General features: G+C 43.7%; 4 protein-coding genes across 6 annotated transcripts; 3 read left to right on the top strand and 1 right to left on the bottom strand.

Annotated features, from left to right (window-relative positions):
* The first annotated feature begins 2,575 nt into the window (after positions 1 to 2,575).
* On the top strand, positions 2,576 to 14,301 carry LOC4324398 (glutamate synthase 1 [NADH], chloroplastic-like). Of its 3 annotated transcripts, none has more exons than XM_015793756.2 (23): positions 2,576 to 2,829; positions 3,434 to 3,811; positions 3,887 to 4,006; positions 4,097 to 4,210; positions 4,295 to 4,447; positions 4,533 to 4,633; positions 5,027 to 5,123; positions 5,609 to 5,718; positions 5,851 to 5,954; positions 6,061 to 6,240; positions 6,323 to 6,666; positions 6,790 to 6,854; positions 6,939 to 7,408; positions 7,707 to 8,576; positions 9,105 to 9,259; positions 9,374 to 9,535; positions 9,756 to 11,285; positions 11,519 to 11,737; positions 12,128 to 12,402; positions 12,518 to 12,823; positions 12,973 to 13,240; positions 13,414 to 13,668; positions 13,768 to 14,301. In XM_015793756.2, the coding sequence occupies exons 2-23, from the start codon at positions 3,464 to 3,466 to the stop codon at positions 14,023 to 14,025; spliced, it is 6,504 nt and encodes a 2,167-aa protein (XP_015649242.1). In that variant the 5' UTR covers positions 2,576 to 2,829; positions 3,434 to 3,463; the 3' UTR covers positions 14,026 to 14,301. The 3 variants fall into 3 exon arrangements, with proteins under 3 accessions (XP_015649242.1, XP_066163038.1, XP_015649247.1); XM_066306941.1 differs by having other exon boundaries at positions 3,887 to 4,011; positions 4,102 to 4,210; XM_015793761.3 differs by lacking the exons at positions 2,576 to 2,829; positions 3,434 to 3,811; positions 3,887 to 4,006; ... (2 more) ...; positions 4,533 to 4,633; positions 5,027 to 5,123 and adding an exon at positions 5,203 to 5,451.
* A 2,086-nt stretch (positions 14,302 to 16,387) lies between these two features.
* LOC4324397 (uncharacterized) lies at positions 16,388 to 17,123 on the top strand. Its single transcript, XM_015787405.3, has one exon. It carries the CDS (start codon positions 16,533 to 16,535, stop codon positions 16,920 to 16,922), a length of 390 nt encoding a protein of 129 aa, XP_015642891.1. The 5' UTR covers positions 16,388 to 16,532; the 3' UTR covers positions 16,923 to 17,123.
* A 1,801-nt stretch (positions 17,124 to 18,924) lies between these two features.
* On the top strand, positions 18,925 to 19,730 carry LOC4324396 (uncharacterized). Its single transcript, XM_015780089.3, has one exon. The coding sequence runs from the start codon at positions 19,104 to 19,106 to the stop codon at positions 19,452 to 19,454; it is 351 nt and encodes a 116-aa protein (XP_015635575.1). The 5' UTR covers positions 18,925 to 19,103; the 3' UTR covers positions 19,455 to 19,730.
* A 2,483-nt stretch (positions 19,731 to 22,213) lies between these two features.
* On the bottom strand, positions 22,214 to 25,109 carry LOC4324395 (uncharacterized). Its single transcript, XM_015765561.3, has 3 exons — positions 24,384 to 25,109; positions 23,343 to 23,886; positions 22,214 to 22,531 (listed from the first exon to the last, which is right to left on the bottom strand). The coding sequence occupies exons 1-3, from the start codon at positions 25,010 to 25,012 to the stop codon at positions 22,370 to 22,372; spliced, it is 1,335 nt and encodes a 444-aa protein (XP_015621047.1). The 5' UTR covers positions 25,013 to 25,109; the 3' UTR covers positions 22,214 to 22,369.
* Between the last annotated feature and the right edge of the window lie 1,738 nt (positions 25,110 to 26,847).

Genomic DNA, 26,847 nt, shown 5'->3' with positions numbered 1-26,847 from the left:
AATATACTATAACTTCTCTTGATCCATCAAACGCTGATGGTGGAAAACTATCATTTGACTTTCACCATTTTAGAAGTGGATATGAGCATGCTAGCTATAACATAATGTTTCTGATCGCATGACATAGCATGGTCATATTGACTACGAGTAGTAGTTTTATTATCATATACACTCCCTCTCCCATAGAAAACAAATCTTTAGGATGAATATGGATATTGTATATGTCTAGATTCATCCTTAGAATTTAACTTTTTATGGGACAGAAGGAGTACGATGGCTGGGCAAGTTTAATAGTTTGAGTTCAATAAATACCTCTAACTTAGGTGGTGGGGTGTGTATAATTCTCATGACAATACTAGCTATAAATATTGTTCATATAAAATAACTAAAAATGTCCTCGGTAAATAAAACATGGACCGATAATAACAAACTATAATAAAACATGTTAATGAGAAACACCCAGGGGTCTTCCAGCTAGCTTCACAAGGTGGTGTGCTAAATGACTTAGGTTCGAAGCCCCACACCTTCTAGTTATTTGATATTAGGTCCTTTTCTAATGTTCGTGTCTTTTATATAAAACATGTTAATTAAAGATTGATATACTGATATAGTTTCTTTATCTCAAAATAAAATGATTATTATAATATCAGTAACACATTAGTATAGAAACAAAACAACTAATTAATATTCCCTTTATTACAAAATATAAGTTGCTGCACATACTGTAACAGTTGTACTAAAGTAATACTAATGTACTACTCCCTCCATCTACTTTTGATAATCATATTTCATCTTGGCACACAGGCCAATGATAAGTAATTCTACTTATCATCTATTTAAATATGCTACTAGTCATTCCTCGTAAACAAGCGATTCATTAATATTTATATTTCTCAATGCCCATGTAGCCAATCATGTGTAGAAGAATGAAGAGTCATGCATTAAATCCAAGAAAGTCATTAAGATGATAAGTTGTTGGATTGAAATATGCCTATCAAAAATAAAATTTTCAGATTTGGAAATATGACTATCAAAAGTAGATGGAGGGAGTAGTCCTCTAATATATGAAATTTTGATATAGGTAAAGAAGGGTATTGCAAGGATAAGAATGTAAAAAGAAATAAGAGTAATCCTTACCGATAATAGTATTCCTTCTCTACCGTTAAAAGTTAAACCTGTGCGTGTAGCATTTTAATCCAGGATCTATCGAATCCGTCCCTCGTTGGCGTGGGCGACGAACACGTGCAGAAGAAGCTTTCCCCAGAAAGCACCTCACCGCCTCGCCGTCTGGCAGACTGGCACGCGGGGCCCTACCCTCGCTGCGCCTGGGCCCGTCCGCCTTCTGCACACTGTCACGCCCCCACCCGCTCGCCGCCTCGCGCCTCTCTCTCCGCCTCCGCCGCGGCCGCCCGACGTGATAGCGACACGTAGGACTCGCCAAACACAAAAAATCCATCGCGATTTTTGGAATTTTGTTACAAACCAAATCCCGCATTAGAGATTTAATTTGATTTAATTTAATTACGTAGGAGTACCAGATAAGGAGATCGAGTTAAAAAAGCTAACGGCGCGGCGTGGTTATCTCCGAATCGGCTGTGGCTCCCCGCGTCGGCGTCGGCGCGGCGGCGGCGCGCCGGCCGAACCCTGGCCGTCGGATCGGGCGTCGTCCTGGGCCCCACGCGCCACGGGCGGCTGTCGTTTGCTCCTCGGAGCGGGGTGGGCCCACCATGGCCACCACCACAGGTCGCGGTCGCGGCTGACCTGGCGGTGGTCCCGTGCTCGCGGTGTTTTTTTTTTTTCACTCTCTTTCTCTCGGTGGACAGTAGCGGGGGCCGCGGCCCGCGGGGGCAGAGATTGCAAAAACAGCGGAAACGGAAGATTGCAAAATTGCAACTGCTTTCCTGTTTTTAATTCGGGATCAAAAAGATTCTTTCGTCGGGGTCCCCGTGCCATTGTTGTATTGCGCGTAGGTCCTTGCTTGTAAAAGATAATCTCCTTAATTTTTTCTTTGTACTACTAGTGTATATGCAGTAAGAATATACCATGAGTAAAATGAACCACAAAACTAATTACGATATACCATTCTCATGTAGACGTTCTCTTTTCTTTTGCTAGTCATACGTGCATATATAACCAAACAAAAAAATGTTTGAAGTACTCCTATCCAATTTATTACTCCAGTAGACAACAAAAGAAAATGTTTGAAGTAATAACTGATCCATGGTACAGTAGGGTTGTCGTCAATCTTGTGTTTCTTTCATTCCATTGTACTTACAATCGTACTCCAGCTAGCACAGCACAATGGGCTTAAGCTTTGGACCCCAAATTCTGATCTTGTCGGGGACCCGTACGAAAATACTCCCGTAGAGATGCAGATACCGTCACAACCTACAACCAACGAATGTTAAGAAAACAAAGGGAAAAAAAAAGAGGCGAATTCGGAGGAGAAAAAACGGTGGCTAAAATATAGTGCGGGTGTGGGGACGCGACGCGAGCGACGAAAGAGGAGAGAGGATGGGTTGGCCTGCCCCCCCCTCCCCTGTCTATAAATGCAGAGGCGCCGAGTGCCCTAGTCGCCGCTCAACTCGGAGGAGGAAACGGGAAGAGACCCGCGAGAGAGGCGGCGCCCCGTTTCGTCCCCAAAACCGATCCATTCATTCGCCAACCACGCCGTCCGCCGCGTCGCCGGTAGAGAAGGCCGCCGTGCGTGCGGGAGAGAAGGGGGAAGCACAAACCGCGCTCGGGGACGAGAGCCGCGAGGCGAAGGTGTGGGGAGGATCGGGACGCGGCGTCGGCGTCGGTCTCACCTCCGGGCTACAAGAGCGAGAGGTACCCGCTCGGCCGCACGCACCCTTCCTCATCGTCGTCCTCCCAACTTGACAGGATCGGGAGACGGTTTTCCAAAAAAGAAAAAAAAAACAAGTTGCTCGGCTTTTGGGGTTCGGTTTGGCTTTGTTTGGTTGGGTTGTGCGTTGTGGTTGGTGGTGGTGGTGGTGGCCGCCGGCGTCGAGAGCTCTCCGCCTATCGGCCTATGTATTTTTTTTATGTTTCGATCTACTGGTGGCTCGCTCGATTCTGCGTTCGTGCGTGCCGGTCGTGTGGGGGCGGATGGAATCTGCGTCGCCGTGTGGGGGTTGGTAGATCTGTTCATCCCCCGCGTGTGTCGCCGTTTGCCCTGTGTGCGTGTATTTTTCTCGTTTTGCAAATTGCAAGTGCTGTGCTGTGTTCCATCGCAGCATGACACGAGTTCCCTCCCGTTGCTTTTGGTGGTGACATGTGGGAAAGGGAGATTGCTTTGAGGATTTTCTGTTCGTTTGTCTACTTTTTTTTTTCTCTTCCCTGCTCTGTATTTTTGTGATGGGATTTTGTTCGTTTTCTTCTTCCTGGTGGTAGAAGTACGGTCTAATGCTCGTCGTTTGATGCCGCGTGACAGGTAGCAGAGGGAGAGTCGTGAGGTGCAGCCATGTCGGCGGCGCAAGGGATGGCCTACAAGCTCCGCACCGACGCGGCGCCCACGGGCGCTGGCCGCAGGGCTCGGCGCAGCCACTCCTCCGTGGCGGCGCCTTACCGCGCGGCTAGGCTGGTACAGGGCGGCGTGTCCATCGAGGGCGGTTTGGTCGGCGGATGCCAGCTCACCGAGGAGCGCGTCGCCGCACGGCCGCCCCGCGCCGCCGCGCGCGACGCCGAGCCGGTCAGGCCACTTTCGACGCTCCCCGAGAGCAGCATTGGGCTGTACGACCCCTCGCGCGAGCGCGACTCGTGCGGCGTTGGTTTCGTCGCCGAGCTGTCGGGCGATTACAAGCGCGCGACGGTAGGTGGTAGCTCTGCAGGTTCTCTCTTCTGAACATCACCTTTGCGATATCGATCTGATTTCACTTCTCTGCAGGTCAATGACGCCCTCGAGATGCTTGAGAGAATGGCGCACCGTGGTGCCTGCGGCTGTGAGAAGAACACTGGCGATGGTGCCGGCATCCTTGTGGCTCTACCGCATAACTTTTTCAGAGAGGCGAGCTAGAAACTCAATAAAATTTTAAGGCAAAGGCAGCTCGTTTTAACAGTTAATTCATCTTAGCTGTTACCGTTTGTACTCCTGCAGGTGACAAAGGATGCTGGGTTTGAGCTACCGCAGCCAGGCGAGTATGCTGTCGGTATGGTCTTCCTGCCAATCGATGAGAAGCGCCGTGAGCGGAGCAAAGCTGAGTTTCAGAAGGTTAGTTGTTTTCATTTCTTTTGTTTTTTCAATTCATGGCCGTGATATTTACACTAATGTTTTCTGTTACTTTCATTTATCCAGGTAGCGGAATCGCTGGGACATGTAATACTTGGGTGGCGCCGGGTTCCCACTGACAACTCAGACTTAGGTGAATCTGCGCTCCAGACTGAGCCAGTTATTGAGCAGGTTTTCCTCACCAAAAGTTCAAGTTCGGAGGCTGATTTTGAGCAGCAGGTCATTCCACGAGTTTACATTTTGAATTTATGAATGCGTATGTAGTAGACTGTGTATTTAACTCATTTGTAATGAATTATTACAGTTGTATATCCTGAGGAGGCTCTCGATTCTATCTATCCGTGCAGCTCTGAATCTCCGTCGTGGAGGAAAGAGGGACTTCTACATGTGTTCTCTCTCCTCAAGGTACTTCTTCCTCTTTTCTCTCTTCTTCCATATTTCAAGTTCTCTATGTTTGATTGAGTTGAAGGATGGAAAGGATGATGATTCCCAAATCCCAATCAAGTACACATTTCATTTTTTGGAAGAGATCATCAGCAAATATTTTCCAAATTTCATGTTTCCTGTGTTTGATTACGTTGAAGGATGAAAGCGATGATGATACCCAAATCCCAATCAAGTTCACATTTCTTTTTTTTTTTTGGGGGGGGGGATCATCAGCAAATATTTTCTATTTCAAATGGGACTAAAGAAAGAAAAAACAATGAGCTCTCTCTTAAGGATCCTGTAGTGTAATAACTTTCTAATTGTGTTCTATTCATGTGAGTAATTCAATGTTTGCTTTCTTGTGATTTCCAGGACTATTGTCTACAAGGGCCAGCTTAAGCCATGCCAACTTAAGGGGTACTACTATGCAGATCTAGGTCATGAAAACTTCACAAGTTATATGGCTCTGGTAAATACAATACCTTGATCCTCTTATACAAAAAAAGTCATGACCATAGTCGGCGGATGGGAACCAATAATAGCAAGGCAGTTGTAAGATCAAGACTCCTGTGCAGGCATCAAACTTTGAATTGTCTTACCATCACTGCTCTATTCATATGATATTTCAGTCCTGGTTCTTGATGCCTTTAAGTGAAGTATTAGAAATCTTTATTAGTTGATACTCGATAACCATGTTGCAGAGTCCAGCTGCAGTTCTGCTATGGCCGACTGCTATGCCGACTCTTCTGGATGTGACCTCCAATTAGGTGGTGGGAAGAAATTGTGTTTGGTTTGAGGTAGCTTAGGGCTTCCAACTGTTTTGCATGAAATTCTATGCAACTGATGCTTCAGTTTTTTCAGTGTGTTGGTGTTTCATTTAGAAGTTTTGTTCAACATTGTAAAATTACAAGAGTTGAGTATAATACAGTTACTAAGTTTCATGCATCCAAACAGGTTCACTCAAGGTTCTCCACGAACACCTTCCCCAGCTGGGACCGTGCACAGCCGATGCGTGTATTAGGTCATAATGGAGAGATCAATACCCTCAAAGGGAACAAGAATTGGTAATCTTGCTTTTTTTTTTTGGAATGCTCCATACAATGTCCATTTCTAGGTTGTATGTAATCATCTCCACATGGCTATGCCATTTTTGTTTATGATTCTTGGTTTTATAACTGCTTTTGCATGCATGGCAGGATGAAAGCACGAGAAGGTCTCTTAGAGTGTGAGAAGCTTGGCCTAACAAAGGATCAGTTTTCAAAAATTCTACCAATTGTGGATGCTACCTCGTCTGATTCAGGTAAGAGCTAATTGTTTCATGCAGTGAAACATCAAGTACACTTAGAAAATGGGATTTTCCTTATTTTTAGAGATTTGTTAATTAGATAGAATCATTTCAATTCTAGGTGCTTTCGATGGTGTTCTTGAACTTCTTATCCGTGGTGGAAGAAGCCTGCCAGAAGCTGTGATGATGATGATACCTGAGGCATGGCAGAACGATGTGAACATGGAACCTGAGAAGAAAGCTCTCTATGAGTTCTTGTCTGCCCTTATGGAGCCTTGGGATGGACCTGCTCTAATATCTTGTAAGAAGATACGGAAGACCTTTTCCTTCCTGATCACACATTTCCCATGTACTATTTGTGGTTACTTTGCTTTCATCTGCAGTTACTGATGGCCGTTACCTTGGAGCCACCCTGGATCGCAATGGGTTGAGGCCTGGTCGATTTTATGTGACACACAGTGGACGTGTAGTCATGGGAAGTGAAGTTGGTGTTGTTGATGTTCCTTCCAAAGATGTATTGAGAAAGGGTAGACTAAACCCTGGAATGATGCTGTTGGTTGATTTTGAGAACCATACTGTAGTGGATGATGAAGCATTGAAGGCACAGTACTCGAAAGCTCACCCATATGGGGAGTGGCTCAAGAGACAAAAAATATACCTCAAAGACATTGTAGAATCTGTGCCAGAAACTGAGAGAGTTGCTCCTGGAATTTCTGGTTCACTCACAGTAAGTCTGTTACAGTGTTTTAACATTTTATTTTATTTTTTCACTGGCTACAATTTTAGCTGGTATTTATGAGAATTTGGTTACACTATAATTACTTATCTTTTTTTTTACACTTTGGTGTAGCAAAAGAATGAGAAAAAGGAACATGCAGGCGTCAATGGGATTGTGACTCCACTAAAAGCCTTTGGGTAAGCAAGGTTTCGACTTTGTTGACTATCTTTGCTGTTTTGAGTTCCTTTTTGGTTTATTTATCAAATTTATTTTTACTGCAGATACACAGTTGAAGCCCTTGAAATGCTGCTTCTCCCGATGGCTAAAGATGGAGTTGAAGCTCTTGGATCCATGGGAAATGACACACCCTTGGCAGTCATGTCAAACAGAGAGAAGTTGACTTTTGAGTACTTCAAACAGATGTTTGCACAAGTTACAAACCCGCCAATCGACCCAATTAGGGAGAAAATTGTTACATCTATGGAGTGTATGATTGGGCCAGAAGGTGACTTGTTGGAAACAACTGAAAAGCAATGCAACCGCCTTGCACTTGAGGGTCCTTTGGTGTCGATTGATGAAATGGAGGCTATTAAGAAGATGAACTACCGTGGTTGGCGAAGCAAGGTGCTCGACATAACTTATCCAAAGAAGTCTGGAAGGAAGGGCTTGGAAGAAACTTTGGACAGAATTTGCACAGAAGCTCGGGGAGCTATAAAGAAGGGCTACACTGTTTTAGTTCTCTCAGATAGAGGTCAGTGAAATATTCAATATATACTACTGATGTTTCATTACTCATTACTCATAATTTTGTAATCATTCCTGCGGTAGTCAAACGCATTCAACAAATTTATTTTTATTTAAATGTAGCTCCAAGCATATAATTTTGGAATATAATAGGTCGAATATTATCAATTAAGTAGGTGTAGCGCTGTTATTATCAACAAAGTTATAACATTCGTTTACCTTATGCATTTCCGTGTCTACGACATTCTTCAACATTTGACCTTTCTCGCATGAAACTTACTGTTTTGTTTAAATTCTTGATGCAGGATTTTCCTCAGACCGTGTTGCTGTCAGTTCGCTCTTAGCAGTTGGCGCGGTACATCAGCATCTTGTGGCCAATCTTGAGAGGACGCGCGTAGGTTTGTTGGTGGAGTCTGCTGAACCTCGTGAAGTGCACCACTTCTGCACCCTTGTTGGGTTTGGTGCTGATGCTGTATGCCCTTATTTGGCTATCGAAGCAATTTGGTGCTTGCAGAATGATGGGAAGATTCCTCCTAATGGTGATGGGAAACCCTACTCAAAGGAAGAACTTGTCAAGAAATATTTCTATGCTTCTAACTATGGAATGATGAAAGTTCTTGCAAAGATGGGAATTTCCACCCTTGCATCTTACAAAGGTGCACAGATTTTTGAAGCTCTTGGCCTTTCCTCTGAAGTCATCCGTAAGTGTTTTGATGGTACACCTAGCCGAATTGAAGGCGCCACTTTTGAAATGCTTGCACGAGATGCTCTACGTCTTCATGAGTTGGCATTTCCATCAAGAGCACCTCCACCAGGAAGTGCAGATGCAAAGGCCCTTCCCAATCCAGGGGACTACCACTGGAGGAAAAATGGTGAAGTCCACCTCAATGATCCCCTTGCAATGGCAAAACTACAAGAAGCTGCTAGAGTAAACAGCCGGGCAGCATACAAAGAATATTCTAGGCGTATTCAGGAGCTCAACAAAACCTGCAACCTGCGTGGTATGCTTAAATTTAAAGACACTGCTGACATGATTTCTGTGGACGAGGTTGAACCTGCAAGTGAGATCGTTAAACGCTTTGTTACTGGTGCAATGAGTTATGGATCCATTTCTTTGGAAGCACATACTGCCCTTGCTATGGCCATGAACAAACTTGGAGGGAAATCTAATACAGGTACACTGAAATACTATGTAGCATTTGTCCCTTTGTTGCTACCATTTGCACAATCTGCAGTAAGAACACTTTATGGAATTACCTTTCAAAACAAGCCTTCTGTTCTGAGCCACTATTTTAGACATACTTGTACCTACAAATGAACTTATTTTGATTCTATCAAACAAAAAGGTATTTACTGCATTTCACTCAAAGAAACTTATACGGTACCTTGCTATTTTTTTTAAAAAATCTTCTGTTGGTGTGGAGAGTGCCTTCTGAAGACAAAATATCACTATTTTTAGTGGGATTGAGTTTTTTCCTTGCTATACAGAAAATTCTTTCCTGCAAGAAGCATATTGCACTATTTGAGACTTTATTTTTTGTGTTTTATTTTATTTAACTGTTTCTTTCTTGTTTAACATATTTCTAGAACTTAATATTACTTTTATTCCCAGGTCTAAAATATCTCCTTTTACCCTTTTGCTATTTTGAGTAGAATCCATAACCTCTAAACCATTATGCACTAACTCTAATACATCTGTGAAGGTGAGGGAGGGGAACAGCCTTCTCGTATGGAACCACTTGCTAATGGTTCAATGAATCCAAAAAGAAGTGCAATCAAGCAAGTTGCCAGTGGAAGATTTGGAGTTTCAAGCTATTATCTGACTAACGCTGATGAACTGCAGATAAAAATGGCTCAGGTACTTGTCAACATTGTGCACTACAAAATCATTAAAATGATTGCAGCAGTCTATTGAAAGCACCTACCATGTTGCAGAAATTTACCTTTTGTTATAACTTCTTTATGTATGTAGGGTGCTAAGCCTGGTGAAGGTGGTGAGCTTCCAGGCCACAAGGTTATTGGTGACATTGCGGTTACAAGACACTCTACTGCTGGTGTAGGACTGATTAGCCCACCTCCTCACCATGACATATATTCTATTGAGGATCTTGCACAACTTATCCACGACCTTAAGGTAACTTAATGTGATACTGCATTGCTATTTCTTGAAACCAAGCGATTTGTTGTTATTTTTGTATAGTTGTTAGTACTAGATTTATTTCTGAGATATCATACCAACTCATGATCGCTCATTTGCCATGCAACATTTTACAATTGAACTTGAACACATGCATGCAATTTGCAAATGTTGCTTCCTGATATATGGTGACATTCTTGTTGCTTGTACTCTTCAGAATTCAAATCCTAGAGCTCGCATAAGCGTCAAGCTAGTTTCTGAGGCTGGTGTAGGAGTTGTTGCTAGTGGTGTTGTAAAAGGACATGCAGACCATGTCCTTATATCTGGCCATGATGGAGGGACGGGAGCTTCTAGGTGGACAGGTATTAAAAATGCTGGCCTTCCATGGGAACTTGGATTGGCTGAGACACATCAAACTCTAGTGGCAAATGGGCTTCGTGGCCGAGCTATTCTGCAAACTGACGGGCAGTTAAAAACTGGCAAAGATGTAGCTGTTGCTTGCTTACTTGGCGCAGAAGAATTTGGTTTCAGTACTGCTCCGTTGATCACACTTGGTTGCATCATGATGCGGAAATGTCATACCAACACTTGCCCTGTTGGTATAGCTACTCAAGATCCAGTGCTACGAGAAAAGTTTGCTGGAGAACCAGAGCATGTTATCAACTTCTTCTTCATGCTTGCTGAGGAGCTAAGAGAAATCATGTCTCAGCTTGGCTTCCGTACCATTACTGAAATGGTTGGGCGCTCTGACATGCTTGAGGTTGATCCAGAAGTAGTGAAGAGCAACGAGAAACTTGAGAACATTGATCTCTCATTGATTTTGAAACCAGCTGCAGAGATTCGCCCTGGGGCTGCTCAGTACTGTGTTGAAAAGCAAGATCATGGTCTTGACATGGCATTAGATAACAAACTCATAGCTTTATCAAAAGCTGCACTTGAGAAGGAAGTTCGTGTTTTCATTGAGACTCCAATCCAGAATACTAACCGAGCAGTAGGCACTATGCTTAGTCATGAAGTCACAAAGCGTTATCACATGAAGGGATTACCTGCAGGTACGATTCATGTGAAGCTCACTGGAAGTGCTGGTCAAAGTCTTGGCGCTTTTCTCTGTCCTGGAATCACCCTTGAGCTTGAAGGAGACAGCAATGATTATGTTGGCAAAGGATTGTCTGGCGGAAAAATTGTTGTCTACCCACCAAGAGATAGTACATTTATTCCAGAAGACAATATTGTAATTGGTAATGTGGCTCTATATGGTGCTACTATAGGAGAGGCATATTTCAATGGAATGGCTGCAGAAAGGTTTTGCGTGCGCAATTCAGGTGCTCAAGCTGTGGTTGAAGGAATTGGTGATCATGGGTGTGAGTACATGACAGGGGGTACTGTGGTTATCCTTGGTAAAACAGGAAGAAACTTTGCTGCTGGGATGAGTGGAGGCATTGCTTATGTTTATGATATTGATGGGAAATTCAGCGTCCGCTGTAACCATGAGTTAGTTGATCTCTATCATGTGGAGGAAGAGGAAGACATTACCACATTGAAAATGATGATAGAACAACATCGACTTAACACTGGGAGTGTTGTTGCTAGAGATATACTCTCTAATTTTGATACTCTTCTTCCAAAATTTGTCAAGGTATTCCCAAGAGATTATAAGAGGGTTTTGGACAATATGAAGGCTGAAAAGGCTGCTGCTAAGCTTGCAAAGGAACCAAAGATTTCAAATGGTGTTTCTGTAACCACTAAGGTAGGGGATATTCTGAATTACTAAGTCTATTTTATTTTTGAACTCATTAAAATTTCACGATGGACAAATAGCTTCAAGTGAGAAAAATGAAAAAAAGAGAGAAACTTTTGAATTTACATTGATTATATATGAACGTGTATTCCATATCTATAATATTACCTTAGAAATAGCAATTGTATATACTACCATTGCTCTGTAATATTGTTGGCTTAATTAGATACTTAAATTTACAGAAAGTGCAACCGGAGCAATCAACAAACCGACCAACACGTGTTTCCAATGCCAAAAAGTACCGAGGTTTCATTTCATATGAGCGAGAGAGTATTTCTTACCGGGATCCAAATGAGCGTGTAAAAGATTGGAAGGAAGTTGCAATTGAATCAGTGCCAGGGCCACTACTGAACACACAGTCTGCTCGTTGTATGGATTGTGGAACTCCTTTCTGTCATCAGGTAATATTCAGCTTTGTCCCCCTTTCATTGGTATTATTTTTGTTGGATTGTTGTTAGGTTAAGGTTATTGTTTTCAATTTATCTTACTGTTGAATTCAAGGACAATGATGAGTAATTTTACATCTTAGACAGTAAAAAGTTGCCACTATTTAGGCATTGATAATACTTTTATGATAACTTAATCGTAGATATTGTTTGTCTTAACTTGTCCAGAAAACTGCTGGCTTGTTGCCTTTTTTTTTTCCCAAAATTTGTTACTAATATACCTCCTAATCATGGCTTGTGGTAATATCTCTATGTAGTGAGTACACATTAATGTATTGTTTATCCATTGAATGAATATTGTGATTCTTTTCATGGTGCTTATTATAAACTTCAATATTGTTGCAGGAAAGCTCAGGTGCTGGCTGTCCTCTTGGAAATAAGATTCCAGAGTTCAATGAACTGGTTCACCAGAACAGATGGCGTGAAGCACTAGATCGTCTGCTTGAGACGAACAACTTCCCTGAATTTACTGGAAGAGTATGCCCTGCTCCCTGTGAGGGATCATGTGTTCTTGGCATTATTGAAAATCCAGTATCTATCAAAAGCATAGAATGTGCGATCATAGACAAAGGTTTTGAAGAGGGATGGATGGTACCGCGGCCTCCACTTCAAAGAACAGGGTATTCTTTTGCGATGTCATTTTTTTTTGTCTAATTTCCATCACGCTTTTAGTTGTTATTTCATTACAAGGTAACATCTGAGAAGCTATTAAAATATGAACTCCTTGTTTTGCAGAAAGAAGGTTGCCATCATTGGAAGTGGTCCGGCTGGTTTGGCTGCTGCAGATCAACTAAACAAAATGGGCCATTTTGTTACTGTGTTTGAACGTGCTGATCGTATTGGTGGTCTGATGATGTATGGAGTGCCAAACATGAAGACAGACAAGATTGAAATTGTGCAACGCCGTGTCAATTTAATGGCAGAAGAGGGCATTACATTTGTAGTGAACGCTAATGTAGGCAGTGATCCTTTGTATTCAATTGAGCGCCTCCGTTCTGAGAATGATGCAGTCATTTTGGCTTGTGGAGCTACTAAACCAAGGTAACAGATCTAAAATGTCGAATCGATCATTTCTATCTTACCATGCTTTACTGGTGATGGTAGATTGTTAAGTTCATGAGAGCTATCAGCAAAAGTAAACCATATGCTTGTATTATGAGTTGACATTTAAATGATATTTTGTTCAACAGGGATCTAGGTATTCCTGGACGCGAGTTATCAGGAGTTCATTTTGCCATGGAGTTCCTCCATGCAAATACGAAAAGTTTACTTGACAGCAACTTGGAGGATGGTAGATACATATCTGCCAAGGGGAAAAAGGTTGTGGTTATTGGTGGTGGTGACACAGGCACAGATTGCATTGGTACATCTATTCGGCATGGTTGCACCAGCATTGTAAACCTTGAACTTCTTACCAAACCACCAAGCAAGAGAGCAGCTGATAACCCATGGCCACAGGTAAATATATGTCCCTAAATGTGATAGATTAGCTGGCTTGGCTAACCTTGCAGGAAGCTTTCATACAAAACAAGGCACATCTGTAAAATAGTTTCTTATCATGGCCTTGGATCTGTTTTGCTCCTATCATTTCCTATTGGGAATATGTTCTTATGTTTTGTTTCTACTTGTAGTGGCCTAGAATCTTCCGTGTTGACTATGGGCACCAGGAAGCATCTAGTAAGTTTGGAAATGACCCAAGAACTTACGAAGTCCTGACCAAGCGTTTTATTGGTGATGAAAATGGAAACGTGAAGGCCCTTGAGGTGGTCCGGGTCAAGTGGGAGAAAGTCGATGGGAGATTCCAGTTCAAAGAAATTGAAGGCTCAAACGAGACCATTGAGGCTGATCTTGTCCTCCTAGCTATGGGGTTCCTAGGCCCTGAAGCGGTTAGTTTTCCCCCATCACCAAAAGCGGTTAGTTATACTGTTGGGTAAGGTTGGTGAGAATGTTCATTAAATAATAACAAGCTGTTTCCCTTTCTGCAGACTATTGCTGAGAAACTAGGTTTGGAGAAAGACAACCGGTCTAACTTCAAAGCTCAATTTGGAAACTTTGCAACCAGTGTGGATGGCATTTTTGCTGCCGGGGACTGCAGACGTGGACAATCACTTGTTGTTTGGGCCATCACCGAGGGGCGGCAAGCTGCTGCAGCTGTCGACAAGTACTTGTCAAGGAATGAACAAGATGCCGCAGAGGACATAACCCCCTCGGGTGCAGGTTTTGTGCAGCCTGTTGCAGCATAAATGAAACAGGCAAACTTTTCAAGACCAGTGCAATCTAAATTAGGATCAACGTTTTTAGTCTTTGATCACAGCAAGTTGTCTTTGAAAGATAAGGCCGGGCTCAATAGGGAAAAGAGAAGAGCCTTCTTATATTTTGGTAGATAAACAATTGGAAATTTTGGTGTGTTCTGCTTGTTACTTTTCCAGTAAAATGATTTGCATGGTGAAATGCCGTTTTGTAATCTGAATAATAATGTACAGTTGTTTTGGTTTAATTAATAGATGTAAATTTGTCTATTAATCTTGCCATTTAGTTTCTTGTTTCTGTGCAACTGCTATTGTTGTTCGAATTGTCGAGCTGGTATACCTGGTGAACATGCCATGAAAGTGTGAAATTTGTTGCACTCGATTGGATTTGTTGTAAGTACTGAGTTGTGTTTGGCATATTTGAACACTTGCAACGAGAACAAAAATATTGCACAATGCATTTACAAACACTAGTTGCAGCAACACAACGGAAACGGGACAGTACAACTTGGCCATCAGGAGTAAATGTCACCACAATAATAGAGGGGACCAATTCAACACACAATTTAGCATCCATTATAATTTACAAGTGTTTAATTTACTTTATATTTTATATATAAGTAAATGCCTTTCGTGGCCAACACAATGCATCGAGACTTCGGCGTGGATGAAATAGTAAAAGTGACACGGATCTTGAATATACCTTGGTGACGATATAGATCCAAATCAACCTTAGCTCCAAGAGTGTGTGTGTGTGTGTATGTGGTGAAATCCGTCTCGTAGGTGAATTGAACGGGTTTTGGAAGGATTTCACACTAAATCTGATTAGAGTAAGGGCGGAGCTAGAAATTTTATGAAGCTGGACAAGTTAATAAAAATTATATAAAACCACTACCCACTTATCAAATGTTTATATGCCGATTTTACTACTAAATTGAACACATGAAAGTTTTTCCTAATAAAATCATAGTTTAACATGCATGTAAATTTTCAATAGTTGAAAAATCTGATAGTTTATAATATAAACGAACAATTCATATGGCTAGCACTTAAGTCAACCATATCAGCCACTATGAAGCATGCTTGCTCCAAAGGCTTATAAGTTATAATTAGTAAGAGCTTAGCCTGCTAACTACTCCCTTCATCCCATTATCCCTTCATCCCGTTATATAAACGATTTTGGAGGGATGTGCCGTATCCAATGCTACGAATCTGAACAAAAATATGTCAAGATTCATAATATTAGAATATTTCACATTTCTCTAAAATCGCTTATATTATAGGACAGAGTGAGTATGTTAGAAATCAAACAAATGGGTGGACTTTTACACAATAAAATCAGTAGACTTCAATGGATCGTGCAGGCAGAGCCCGGCAAATGCACGTGCTGGCAGGCGATGAATTCACCGCTATTTAGAGTGATCATATTTTGTGATCCATGTCTTCTCTGTTTAGGCAATTATAATTGCATTAAGAGTAATAACAACCAAACAAGATAGTCAAACTAAATTAACTCAAAGTATAGAAAATGTACCAGTCAACGCGAAACTATTCTAAACTCTCGAGGGAAAATTTCCTCGTTGTTTGCATGTCATCTAAATGGTATGAAAAAATTTGAAAAAAAATTAACAAGATATATTAATATGTGATGAATCACTCCACTAACATGCAAAGTCAAATTTAACTTCAACAAGTTGCAAAGAAAAAAAACATATTTGGCTATCAATATACGCTAACTAGCCATTGTTTAATTTGTTTATTTTAACTTGAAGAAGTTGAATTTTTAACTTGCATATTTATAGAATAAATCTATCACATATTAATCTATTTAGTTAATTTTTTTATTTTTTCATAACTATTTAAATATCATACAAATGACGACACCACACAAACGGCGGCCCAAGCCCTGGCCAACGCCATAGTACAATTATCCGCAACGTATGGCTAGCTCAACCCTACTGTAACACGAACAGGCGTGCCGTCAGATCCCAGCAAAGTTGCAGAAGTTACCAAATAACCAAACCCCAAGAGATACGCCGTTGACGGTCTAAGCCCGGCTGCCGCCTGCGGTCATTCCATGCCAAAGTTTCGATCGGGCAACGGCGACGTTCATCAGTACAGTACTTAACACGACAAAAAAACCCCCGAAAAACCCAATGAAACCGTGCCAGAGCATCGTGTCAGTCACACCAGCGAGACAGACCACCGCGCCACGTCCGTCGCCTCTAGCTCCGTCGACCGGCGCGATAACCCTGGTCAATACGCTCGGGGCTTCTCCGGCTCCACCGCTCGCGCGCGTCCTTTTACCCTTTTGAACAGGTCACCCCCCACATCGCCGCGCACGCTATAAAGCGCGCGCATGGCAAGCCACCGCCAGAGTGGCACACCACCACCACCGCTGCTGACTTCATCGCATCAGAACCACTGCAATAACCACTGGGTGCGCGCGCGCGTGCAGCGGCCAGCGGCTGGATTAGCTCTACGAGGCACAGGCGCGCGCCATGGGCAACGCCGCCGCGCGGGGCATGCGCCACGACGACTACGCGACGGCGGCGGCGGCGACGGGCGGGAGGAGGAGGAAGAGATGCTCCAAGAACACGGAGGCCGGGAGCGTGCCAGCATCCGTGCCCGGGCGTCGTGGGGCGGAGCACTCGGCCGCCGCCGCCGCCACGGGAGTGACGGTGAAGGTGGTGCTGAGGAGGAAGGACGCGGAGAGGCTGATCGCGAGGCTGAACGAGCAGAGCGCGATGGGGCGGAAGGCCAGGATGGCGGAGATCAAGAGCGAGATCATGGCGGGAGACGGCGGCCGTGGCGCAGCCGCCGCCTCGGCGAGCCCCGGGCGGTGCCGGGACGCATGGACGCATAGGCTGGCCCCGATTCAGGAGAATTAGCTAAGCAACCAGTATGTCTACTAAGTAGAAGTAGTTTATAGTTAGTAGTACGTACACGATTTTGTTTGGTCACCCTGCAGCCATGTGCTACGTAGGAGTATATTAGCGGAAAGAGGTGGCAACGGACGTAGTTGCGTACACTTGTTGTTACTGTACTGGTTTCAATCGATGTCCTAGTATACTTGAATCAGTTAATTGCCAGCTCGGTATGCACTGCTGCTTGAAAATCCAGTGACACTGAAAATTTAAAATCAGATCATCGACGCATCCTAGTTTTCCTCCTGCCATAAAAGAAAAACAAGAGCCGAGTACTGCACCTACAAACCTGAAAAGAAAATTAGAACTGCAAAAATGATGCACGCCCACACACTGCACCCTACATAAACGATTCAAGGCAGATCAAAACAGAAGACAACTAACTGCTCGAAACGACGGTGATTTAATTTCATCATAAAGAGTCATTCGACCAGTTGCAAAATCCCCTGTATGCCGTTACGCTTGCCCCGGCCGCGTAGCTGAAAGCAACGGGACGATGGCCCAGTGCCACCATTTTTTAACGCGCTCAGCTTCGCGGTTCGCGCTGGACTGCGGGAGGCTGGCACCAAGGCACGCCAGCGCGAGCTGACGTGCTAGGTTAAAGGCTGTGATTAGCTCAGCGCAAAGTTTGTATTTTAGTTGAAATTAAAGATGATGTGACTGAAAAATTGTGTGTGTATGACAGGTTGATGTGATGGAAAAGGACTGAAGTTTGGATCCAAACTTTGGATCTAAACACAGCCACAGTCCACTCCTCCTCCCCCTGGCCGAGTCTTTTCCTTGCCTCTCTCACCTTTGCTAGCTCTTGTGGTCCGATGAACTGATGAGGTGAGTCCAGGGGCATCCCGGCCAAATCGGGTCTCTGTACGAAATATTAAAATGGCTCTAGTAGCCTAGTAAATTTTTTATAGTAAAATTAAAAATGGGCATGGCGATTAGCCGATCATCAGCGATAAAATAGAAGCGAAGGCCGGAGGGAACTAGGGAGAGGAGACGAAGCGGCTGCGGCATCGGGACTTCGGCGATACGCGACGACGCAGACGCCTGGACGGGAGTACGATGGAAGATGAATCGATTCACCTTCTGCAACGTTTTGTACCTTGTGTTTGCTACTATTTGGACTATAAATTAACTAAACTAAAGCCTCTAATATTATTATATATAGGATATACTTAATATTTTAGGGGTCTTAAAATTTGGGGGCCCTGTTCGGTCGCATGTGCTGCACGGGCCCCCGGGACGCCCCTAGGTGAGTCCACTCATCGGAGACAAGATGCAGGCGACTTTCAGGGGAAAAACTCGTACGTGCCTCTTCCAGATAACCCTTTTTTCTACGTACCGTCTCGATCCGACGGTGAGACAGGTTTAATTAGCTCCTTTTGCGTTTTGTTTGTGTTAACTTGACCTGACAAGTCACCTAGAGTCAAAAAACCGAGCAGTGCGCAGCTGGTGACCGATGAAGGGCCCGGTCGAACCAAGTCACACACGGCTACTTAAACGATAAAATCATTAACACTTACACTTGATTAATTAAGTTTTAATCATTTTAAATAAAAAATGGGTTTATATGATATCTTAAAGTAACATCCATAAAGAAAAATTTCACATTATATGCTGCATTTTCTTTTAGAATTAGAAACTCCCTCTAAACAATCTATTTTTTTTCAGATTCTGAAAAACTGTAGCGGTAAAATCCAAGAAATGATAAAGCCAGAAGCTAGAAAATAAGCTTTTATAGATTCTCGGAAACTAACTACCAACCAGCTGCTTCTCAGAATTTTAAGCACTCTAAAATATATTGAACCAAAATATCGTGTCGACCACCAGGCAAGCACACCAGACACCACACCGAGCCCGCCACGTCCACCCCCCGTGGCCCGTGCGGCCGTGCCCCGCTCGCGCGCGTCTTTTGCCCTTTTTGAATAGGTCATCCCTCCCCCACCCGCGCCCGAGCCCGCTATAAAGCAAAGCTAACAAGCGCGCGCGCGCGCACTCCAAGCAGTCCACGAGCACCACCACCGGTTTCACTGCTCGATCGCAACAGCATCGCCACAAGTCCGCAATAAACCACCACACACCACGTACCGGGGTGGCCACTAGTCTCAGGCGGCTCTCAAGCTCTCAAGCTACTCGCTGCCTACCAGTATGGGGAACGCCGCGCCGCGCGTGCGGCGCCGCGACGAGCCCGCGGCGAAGAGTTGGTCCAAGGGCGCGGAGGCTGCCGGCGAGCTGCTGCCGGTGGCCAAGGCCGCGGGCGGCGAGGAGAAGGCGGCGGCCGAGCGCGCGGTCGTGACGGTGAAGGTGGTGATGACGAGGAAGGAGGCGGAGAGGCTCGCCGCGCGGCTGAGGGAGCAGAGGGCGAGGAGGCGGAACGCCAGGATGGCGGAGCTGAAGAACGCGCTCCGGGCGGGGGACGGCGCCATCCGCGGCGCCGCCGCGGCGAGGCCTGGTCCGCGCGGCCGGGCGCAGAGCCTGGCGCCGATCCAGGAGAGGTAGCTATGCATACTGCCATGTCTGAGCTTGCACCTTCTGCAAGCTTTGATCATGGAGGAGGAGAAGATTAGTTAATACTTTGTACCGTGACGTCGTAATTGTGGTTTTGTAGCGATATACGTACGATTTTGCCTGGTCACCCGGCCATTGATCTGCTGTACATATACGTAGTGGAGAAGTGGTGGCGACGTATATGTATATAGTTCGTGACCTCGTGTTACGATCGAGTAATGTATATCCTACTTTCTTTTTTGTTAATAAACACAAAAGTTTGCATCACTACTATACTGTCGATCGAAGCAATCTGATTGAATATATCCCAGTCAGAATGAGCGTCACGTCATCACGGGCCCCCCACTTCTCCCTTTTCTTGCATAAACAAACACGAGGCAAGTATCGCGCCCTCGAACCGGACTAGAAACAGGAAACATAACTGTCACACGCAGGTACACCCCCAGAGGCTAAAGTGCTAAACACCAAGGCACACCAAGACAAAAAACCGAAGCTCATCGGCGGCCAAACAACCAGTACAAGCAAGCAAACGTGGCACACAGGCACACACGATCACACATCAAGCTAATTGTTGCTGCGCGGCTGCGCCCAAAAAAACAAACGATTAGTAGAAGCTTCACCGCAACGCTGAAAATCGCGACAGGATCACGAGATCGCATCGTCCACAGGCTCGCGCCGCCGTTTCACCGACACGGGAGTGGTAAACCGAACCCGACCACAGGCTCGCGCCCGGCGTTTCGACACTGTCACTCTCGCGTAGGGATGTAAATGGCTAACTCGCGAATCGACTTTAAATATCAAAATAAACAGGTTCACGATTTATTTTAGTTTATAAATAGATTTAGCGGGTTAATCACTTGTTAGCCAGATGAGTCCCCCGGCCGGAGATGCATCGGAATTCTGCGGATATTTTCCAACCGGTGTAAAGCGCACGCACGGCGGCCTTTGATCGATCATGCGACTGGCTAGGTCGATCGGATTTTGCAGTTGTAGAGGCTTCGGAGTTTTGGGGAGTTTGGAGTGGCATCCGTTTTGGCGTGGAAAACGAAGGACAGCTGGGGACAACGAGAGCGACGGCGACGAGTGTACGTGGTGCTTTGCCCACTTGAAAACAGCAGTTAAAACTTTGGCATCCGGAGTTCTTATCTCCCTCCCTCTGAAGCCGCCGCTATCAAGGGCGTCGCAATTACCGACTTGTTCAAAGTTTATCGTGAGCTAATTAAAGAAGGCAACGTGAACCTTATCCAGGACCGTTTCTTCATCAAGATGTGGTGAAGAGACGAAGCGCGCGGAGGGAGAGTGAGTGGCACGGCCAGGGGACGGGTCGTCGATGCAATTATCCACAGCGCAAACAGTGCTTCAAGTATTCAACCTGTGTGGTGCTGCAGGATTTTCCATTCCACTTGTTTGGTCTCGGTACAAAGTTCTGGATAGTCTTGCGAGTTGCGACCGCACAGCGGTCTCGTACAAGTCACCGGAAAGTGAAAATTGACTGAAACGACAAATCACAATTAGATAAAGACCCGTTCTTTTCTGATATACAGATTTTACCGCTTTTTATTAGCATGCTTTTCATACCGATAAATGATGTATTTTGTGTGAAAGCTTTCTACATAAAAATTACTCTAAAATATTTTTCTGCTAATGTATTTCTTGTTTTTCTCTCTAACTTTATGTACAGGGGAAAAACATCATCAAAATGCATTTGACGGTTGATGATGTCTTCTTAAGGGTTAGCGTGACAGAGCTGGCAGGATGGAAGTGCGCCAGAGAAGCTACAACATTTTAGAAGGAAGATCATCTACAAGCTGAAGCTGGAGAACGCCTTCACACCTGACAAACTTGCAGAGGCAGGGCTTCTTTGCTTCCTGTAGGGTTGTATTGGAGGTGAAGCACAGATGCGATGAACCGATTAAACTCAAACCACCAATGACGAAGTGGCGATTTGATGGTTCTTGAGGTTCGTCACATCTGTTTCCACCTTCAATACATTCTCCATGGGCAACAGCAAGGTGTGTGGCCGTGTGGGTTTCGTGGATCCTCCAGTTCGTTTGCCCATAATGGGCAGAGAAAACGACCAAGATAAAGAGAGCAGATTCCTGACATGAATCAGTGCAGAATCCAACTTCACCCTGCTGCCAAATCGGAGCTTACAGAAACATATGAACACTTGATTTGTATTGTTTAGCAGCTTAAACCATATTGAAATCTTATGCTCCACTGTAAAAGGATTACAGCTAGAAATTCTAAACTGTGGAAGGGCATGTAGTCTAGTGGTTGCAGTGACCTGAGTTGCACCACAAGATGCTGAGTTCAAATCTCTATAAGAGCGAATTTTAGATTGAGTTATTTGAGGGCTAAGTTCCTAATTTAAAATGGCTGCATATATACGGTTGGATATAGAGACCAGGTAAAAAAAATACACTTCTCTAAGTAAAAAAGGTAGAAATTATGAACTACACCAACAGGTCAATTAATTTCAACAGCGGTTTTTTATCTTTTAATAATTGAGTTAATTTAAGTTAGCAGTGCCAGGAGTGATGAGAAGTGAAAGGGCATGTAGCCTAGAGGTTACAATAACTTAAGTAACGCCCTAAGTCTTAAGTTCAAATCTACATAGGAGCAATTTTAAGAAGGCTAAGTTCTCTGTACATAGAGGAATGACAAGAAACCGTAACTTCGATAGGTGAAATTACATACTAAGCGCTCGAAGAGGGTGTGCACACTATTCAGTAACAGCGAAGTTCTAGTAGACATTACAACATGTGCATACTGGCACGTCATAGCTCATTAATTTTCAGCGTCAAGACAAAAGTTTATCATCACATTACAACAATTTCAAATTATAAAAGAACATCACATATAGATTTGCATTTCGTCATTTTAGCTGTTATATGCACTAGTTCTCACTTTCCCCCACCACTGGGCTTTGCGAACAGCTTCTTTGGTAGCTTCTCCAGAGGTGTTGTTTTCAGAAGGAAAAGCCTGGCAGCACGCTCTTGTAAGGTGCCACCACATTTTAGTCCACGATTCTGCAACTCTAGCTTGAGTCTCTCCATGCCAAGTACCTAAAAGACATAAAAAATGTTTGATTACGGAGATACATGAAACAAATCTAACAAATTGACAGTTCACAGAACAAGATTCCACTCAAGCAAGTTCAAAACCATCGTAGGCACACCATTGGCACCACAGGGAAAAAAATAATTGAACAAAAACTCAAGGATAGAAAACCATCTCTCTTGTCATGCACGCATCGTACAGTACAGGAAAAAAATGGATTCATCATCAGCTTAGTAGGATTTAGGCAAAATGAGTTACACATCAGGGGTTGTTATGTCAATTCTACATACAGTGTGTGCAGGGAAATAACAACGTAGTAATATGATTTGTCATAGCGAGGAAAAATGGTTATTCTATATCTCAGCAAATAACTGTGCCTAATTAACTTTTACACCTAGTGGTAATTCATCAAAGTTTGCATGTGATCACATACATTGCTTCATGTAAAAACATGCTGCATAATATAAACTGAACTATATAGAAATAATGAACTCAAGAATGATACTTAGATAGGCTGAAAAGTCACTTGTTGTCTAATTCCCCTTTTTTGTGTTGTCAACATGATAGTGTGGGTCTTTCATTCTGCATGCTGGTTGTCAACTACTCTGCTATATTACCACCAATTGGGCATAGCAGCTAAATATCAATTTCCCAACTTCTTAACCAAGAGCAGGGAAACTCAACCTCCAACCAAATTTGTTGTTAGTTTTGGACAAAAAAAATAAAGGAACTAAAACAAAATAACATATGCACTATGATGACAACACATCTACTCTAGCAGGTCCAATATTTGGTGCACAATCATGTTAAGCTTACCTCCAATTCTGCAGCTGAACTGTAAATTGTCAGGTCCAGTGGTTCCTGTGAAAGAGGAGATATATTTCCATTGGCAGGTTCTTCTACTGGAGGCGCCTCTAGGTCATTAAGATGTGATGTGGCTGAAGCAGAAGCAGTGTTATCCTCTGCTTTTACATCTGGTTTCAACACTTCTTCTGAAAGAGCACTAACACCATTCTCAGGTGTGTGCTCATCCACCACTCCAATCTCATGCTCCACCACACCATCTGATATAAAATCACCGCATTCACCTTCTGACCTAATTGTAGGTTCCCTGGACTCCTGAACACCGTTTCCATTCTCCTCTGATTCAGAGCGTCCAGACTTCTCACCTGAGGTCTCTCCTTCTGAAGGTGATTCAGTAATTGAACCCAGATCAACCTTCTCGTCCTCACTTTTGGATCCATGCGAGGAATTCCCATCATCAAGAATTATGGATTTTGTATCTGCACCCTCATCATCATCCATTTCACTGTCACTATCGCTATCACTCTCATCCTCTTGTACCTTCTTCTTGCCCAGCCTACAAAAATGAATTAAATCAGGGACTTCACAACACAAATGGAATAATATGTTGGCCACTCTTCAGATGGTTGATAACTTTTGCTACACAAAGTCTGCATACCATGCTTGATTAATTTAAGCGCAAGACGGCAGCATAACAAAGACAAATTTCCTTCTAACAAATCACACACTTACATAAACTAGCTAGATCTCATTATAGCTGTGTATGTTCCAGCAAAATCAAGCATACAACAGCTCCGAGCAAGCACAAATTTCAACTCGGCATCTGGAGTTCTGTACAAAACTTTTAACCGACTAAGCTAATTGATCGGATCATTCAAGAAGATGGAAGCTCCTTATTTATTCCAATGGACTACAATTGAACCTACTTGCTTCTAATTTATTCCAATGGATTGCAATTGAACTGACTCGCAGCAAATTAACCAATTTTTTTCATAAACATACAACAAAATAGAGTAAAGACCACAACAGATAAGTCATTCTTGAGGCACTCACCAAATCTTAAGCTTCTTGGCATCTTCCCCACCGCGTGGCTTGGGCACGGTCTTCCTCTTCCCAAGAGAGGCGCGCACAGACTCCTCAACCGCATTAACGCAACTCTCGGCATCCTTGCGGTACTTCTCGAGGTATTTGTCCACCTCGGCCGCCTTCACACCACCGCGACCCGCTTCCTTAGCCTTCTTCTTGATGAAATCCTCCGCGAGCTTCTCGAGCTGGCGATCTGCGGCCTCGGCCTTCCACTCCTCGAGGCGGCGCTCGGCGTTAACGTGGCGCAGGCGGCGGCCGTTGATATCGCGGCAGGCGTCGAAGTTGCTGGTCTTCTTCTGGCCGGCCTTGGAGGCGGCGCCACGGAGGAGCGAGCCAAACCCGCCCTTGCCTCCGCGGAGGCGAAGGAGCGCGGATGCGGAGGGGAATCGGCCGTCGGCGGAGGAGGCGAGGACGGAGGACGGCGAGACGTCGAGGCGGCCGGTGACGAGGCGGAGGGACGCGGCGGGGACGCGGGAGAGCGCCGAGACGGCGTCGAGGAGCGCCGCGCCGGAGACGGTCGTCGTCGAGAAGCGGAGGCAGCGTGTGCGGCCGTCGAGGAGCCGCACCAGGATCTGGTACTGGTTGGCCTCGGCCATGGCGCGCGGTGGCGGTGCTCGAAACCCTAGCCCGCCTCTCGCCGCCGATGTCGCCTCGCAGAATCGGAGAGAAAAGAGGGGGTCAAACTTTCCCAATGACCAAAACATTAATACTATACGGTGTAATTATATTTGTCTTTAATAAAACTTTAAAATGGATTCAGATGTCGCGAATAAAAAAATTATATAAAGTCATGTCACGAATTCGAATGTTCCCTTAGATCATTTTCATTCATTTTTCTTGTCTTATGCACTTAAAACATATTAATTTTTCTATTTGTTATATCTCTGGAGGCAAAGCGACCTTCATTAGCAGAAGCATTTTGATCCATATCTAACATACAAAATATAAACAAACATTAGTTGAAACCAATTCACAATGTTGCGATCTTATATTGAAATTATGGAAATCATATACATCATTTTGATATCTCAATAGCAGCATGAAAACATATACATCATTTTGATTTCTCAATCGCACCATGCTAATTTGGAAAACATAGTGGAATATTGAAAGTAATAAACTCTATGGTTTAAAATTTAGACCATAACTTGTTGATCCTCAAGCATTGATAAACTTCGAGAGCATTGATTGTGTTATGCAGTATACAATAATACATTTGCCCTTCAAGTACACAGCGGATAAGACCGAACAAAAACCCTCAAGGGTGGAAGGACTATTTAGCCAGGTATTGCATCTCTGACAGTTTCTGGAAGTTGAGACTTGAGAAGAATAAAATGTCTCTCACCCACTTTCTTCTCGATTGGTTTGTTTCCTTCTAATGGAGCAAAGCTATATCTTTACTGCAAGAAGCACTTTGCCCTTGTTCTGCACATGTGAAAAAACTAGCTATTCATGCACATTTAGCTATTCATGTGAAAAACAAATTATACGGAATCCAAACTGGGTACATCATGTCAATGACCTATACAACCAACCGTTCAAATCTTACCAAACTCTTTTGTTGAGCAGCAGAGCAATGAAAATACTCCACGAATCACCTATCCAGGATAATCAAAGGAATTCTGCTCATGGCAAAGAAGACAAAAGAGTCTTATACTGAAGCATTATATGTATTGACCCCTCCTAAAACTGTAGCACTTTGGAGATAGCTCAATGTTGTTCATATGTGTTTCTGTTGGTGACCTAATTTAGTTTTAGACTGTCTGAAAATGAAGATCTAATCCTGGTCACTGTTAGGGTATAGAGATGTCTGAAAGCAGATGTTCCATGATATGCAATCTCCTACAATAAAGAAAATGATTTACTCTGTAATATATGAAACCAACTTTTTCTGCTACATCTAGGAGTCTAGCTTGGTTAGATGGAGACTGTAAAAGAGCTCTTCAGTAACAAGCGCTGATCCAATTCATAGTGCAATTATATTCAGACCGTCTTTATAGTGGCATATAACTTTTTTCATCAATAATATCCCAGGCTATGGTCATCCCAGCATGTAAGTATAATGCATACTCGAGTTTAGACAGATTCATAGCACTATGCTGTTAAAAGAGAAACTCTCATGGGTCTCTGTGAAAGATATTGCAGACAGCGTGATCTAGAAAAACGATACGTCTGTATATATATTTTCAGAATTAATTCTTGGCATTTAATACTCAATTGCAGCAGAAAATAGCCAAATGACTGCCCTAACAGTCCACTAATTATTGCATGTGGGTTGAAAACAAAACTGACAAATGAATTGAGGGTCCATATCCAGTCATTAACCGAAACTTACATGCCTTACGGGGGACAAACATGATCATGGTACATTGCTCCACCTTCATGTAGTTGTTATCCATGTTTTCTTCATGCCTATTTTCATCAGATACAT

Source organism: Oryza sativa, chromosome 1, assembly GCF_034140825.1.
Source record: "Oryza sativa Japonica Group chromosome 1, ASM3414082v1".
NCBI lineage: Eukaryota > Viridiplantae > Streptophyta > Magnoliopsida > Poales > Poaceae > Oryza > Oryza sativa.
The sequence above is the reverse complement of the archived record's forward strand: the minus strand, read 5'-3'. Positions and strand labels throughout refer to the sequence as shown.

Bases quoted from the DNA above. Each gene is read 5' to 3' on its own strand.
- LOC4324398 (XM_015793756.2), top strand. From the start codon at position 3,464: ATGTCGGCGGCGCAAGGGATGGCCTACAAGCTCCGCACCGACGCGGCG. The intron at 3,812-3,886 runs GTAGGTGGTAGC...ACTTCTCTGCAG, and splicing joins GCGATTACAAGCGCGCGACG to GTCAATGACGCCCTCGAGAT. The intron at 5,719-5,850 runs GTAATCTTGCTT...CATGCATGGCAG, and splicing joins CTCAAAGGGAACAAGAATTG to GATGAAAGCACGAGAAGGTC.
- LOC4324397 (XM_015787405.3), top strand. From the start codon at position 16,533: ATGGGCAACGCCGCCGCGCGGGGCATGCGCCACGACGACTACGCGACG.
- LOC4324396 (XM_015780089.3), top strand. From the start codon at position 19,104: ATGGGGAACGCCGCGCCGCGCGTGCGGCGCCGCGACGAGCCCGCGGCG.
- LOC4324395 (XM_015765561.3), bottom strand. From the start codon at position 25,012: ATGGCCGAGGCCAACCAGTACCAGATCCTGGTGCGGCTCCTCGACGGC. The intron at 23,887-24,383 runs GTGAGTGCCTCA...TCATTTTTGTAG, and splicing joins GCCAAGAAGCTTAAGATTTG to GCTGGGCAAGAAGAAGGTAC. The intron at 22,532-23,342 runs GTAAGCTTAACA...TATGTCTTTTAG, and splicing joins GTTCAGCTGCAGAATTGGAG to GTACTTGGCATGGAGAGACT.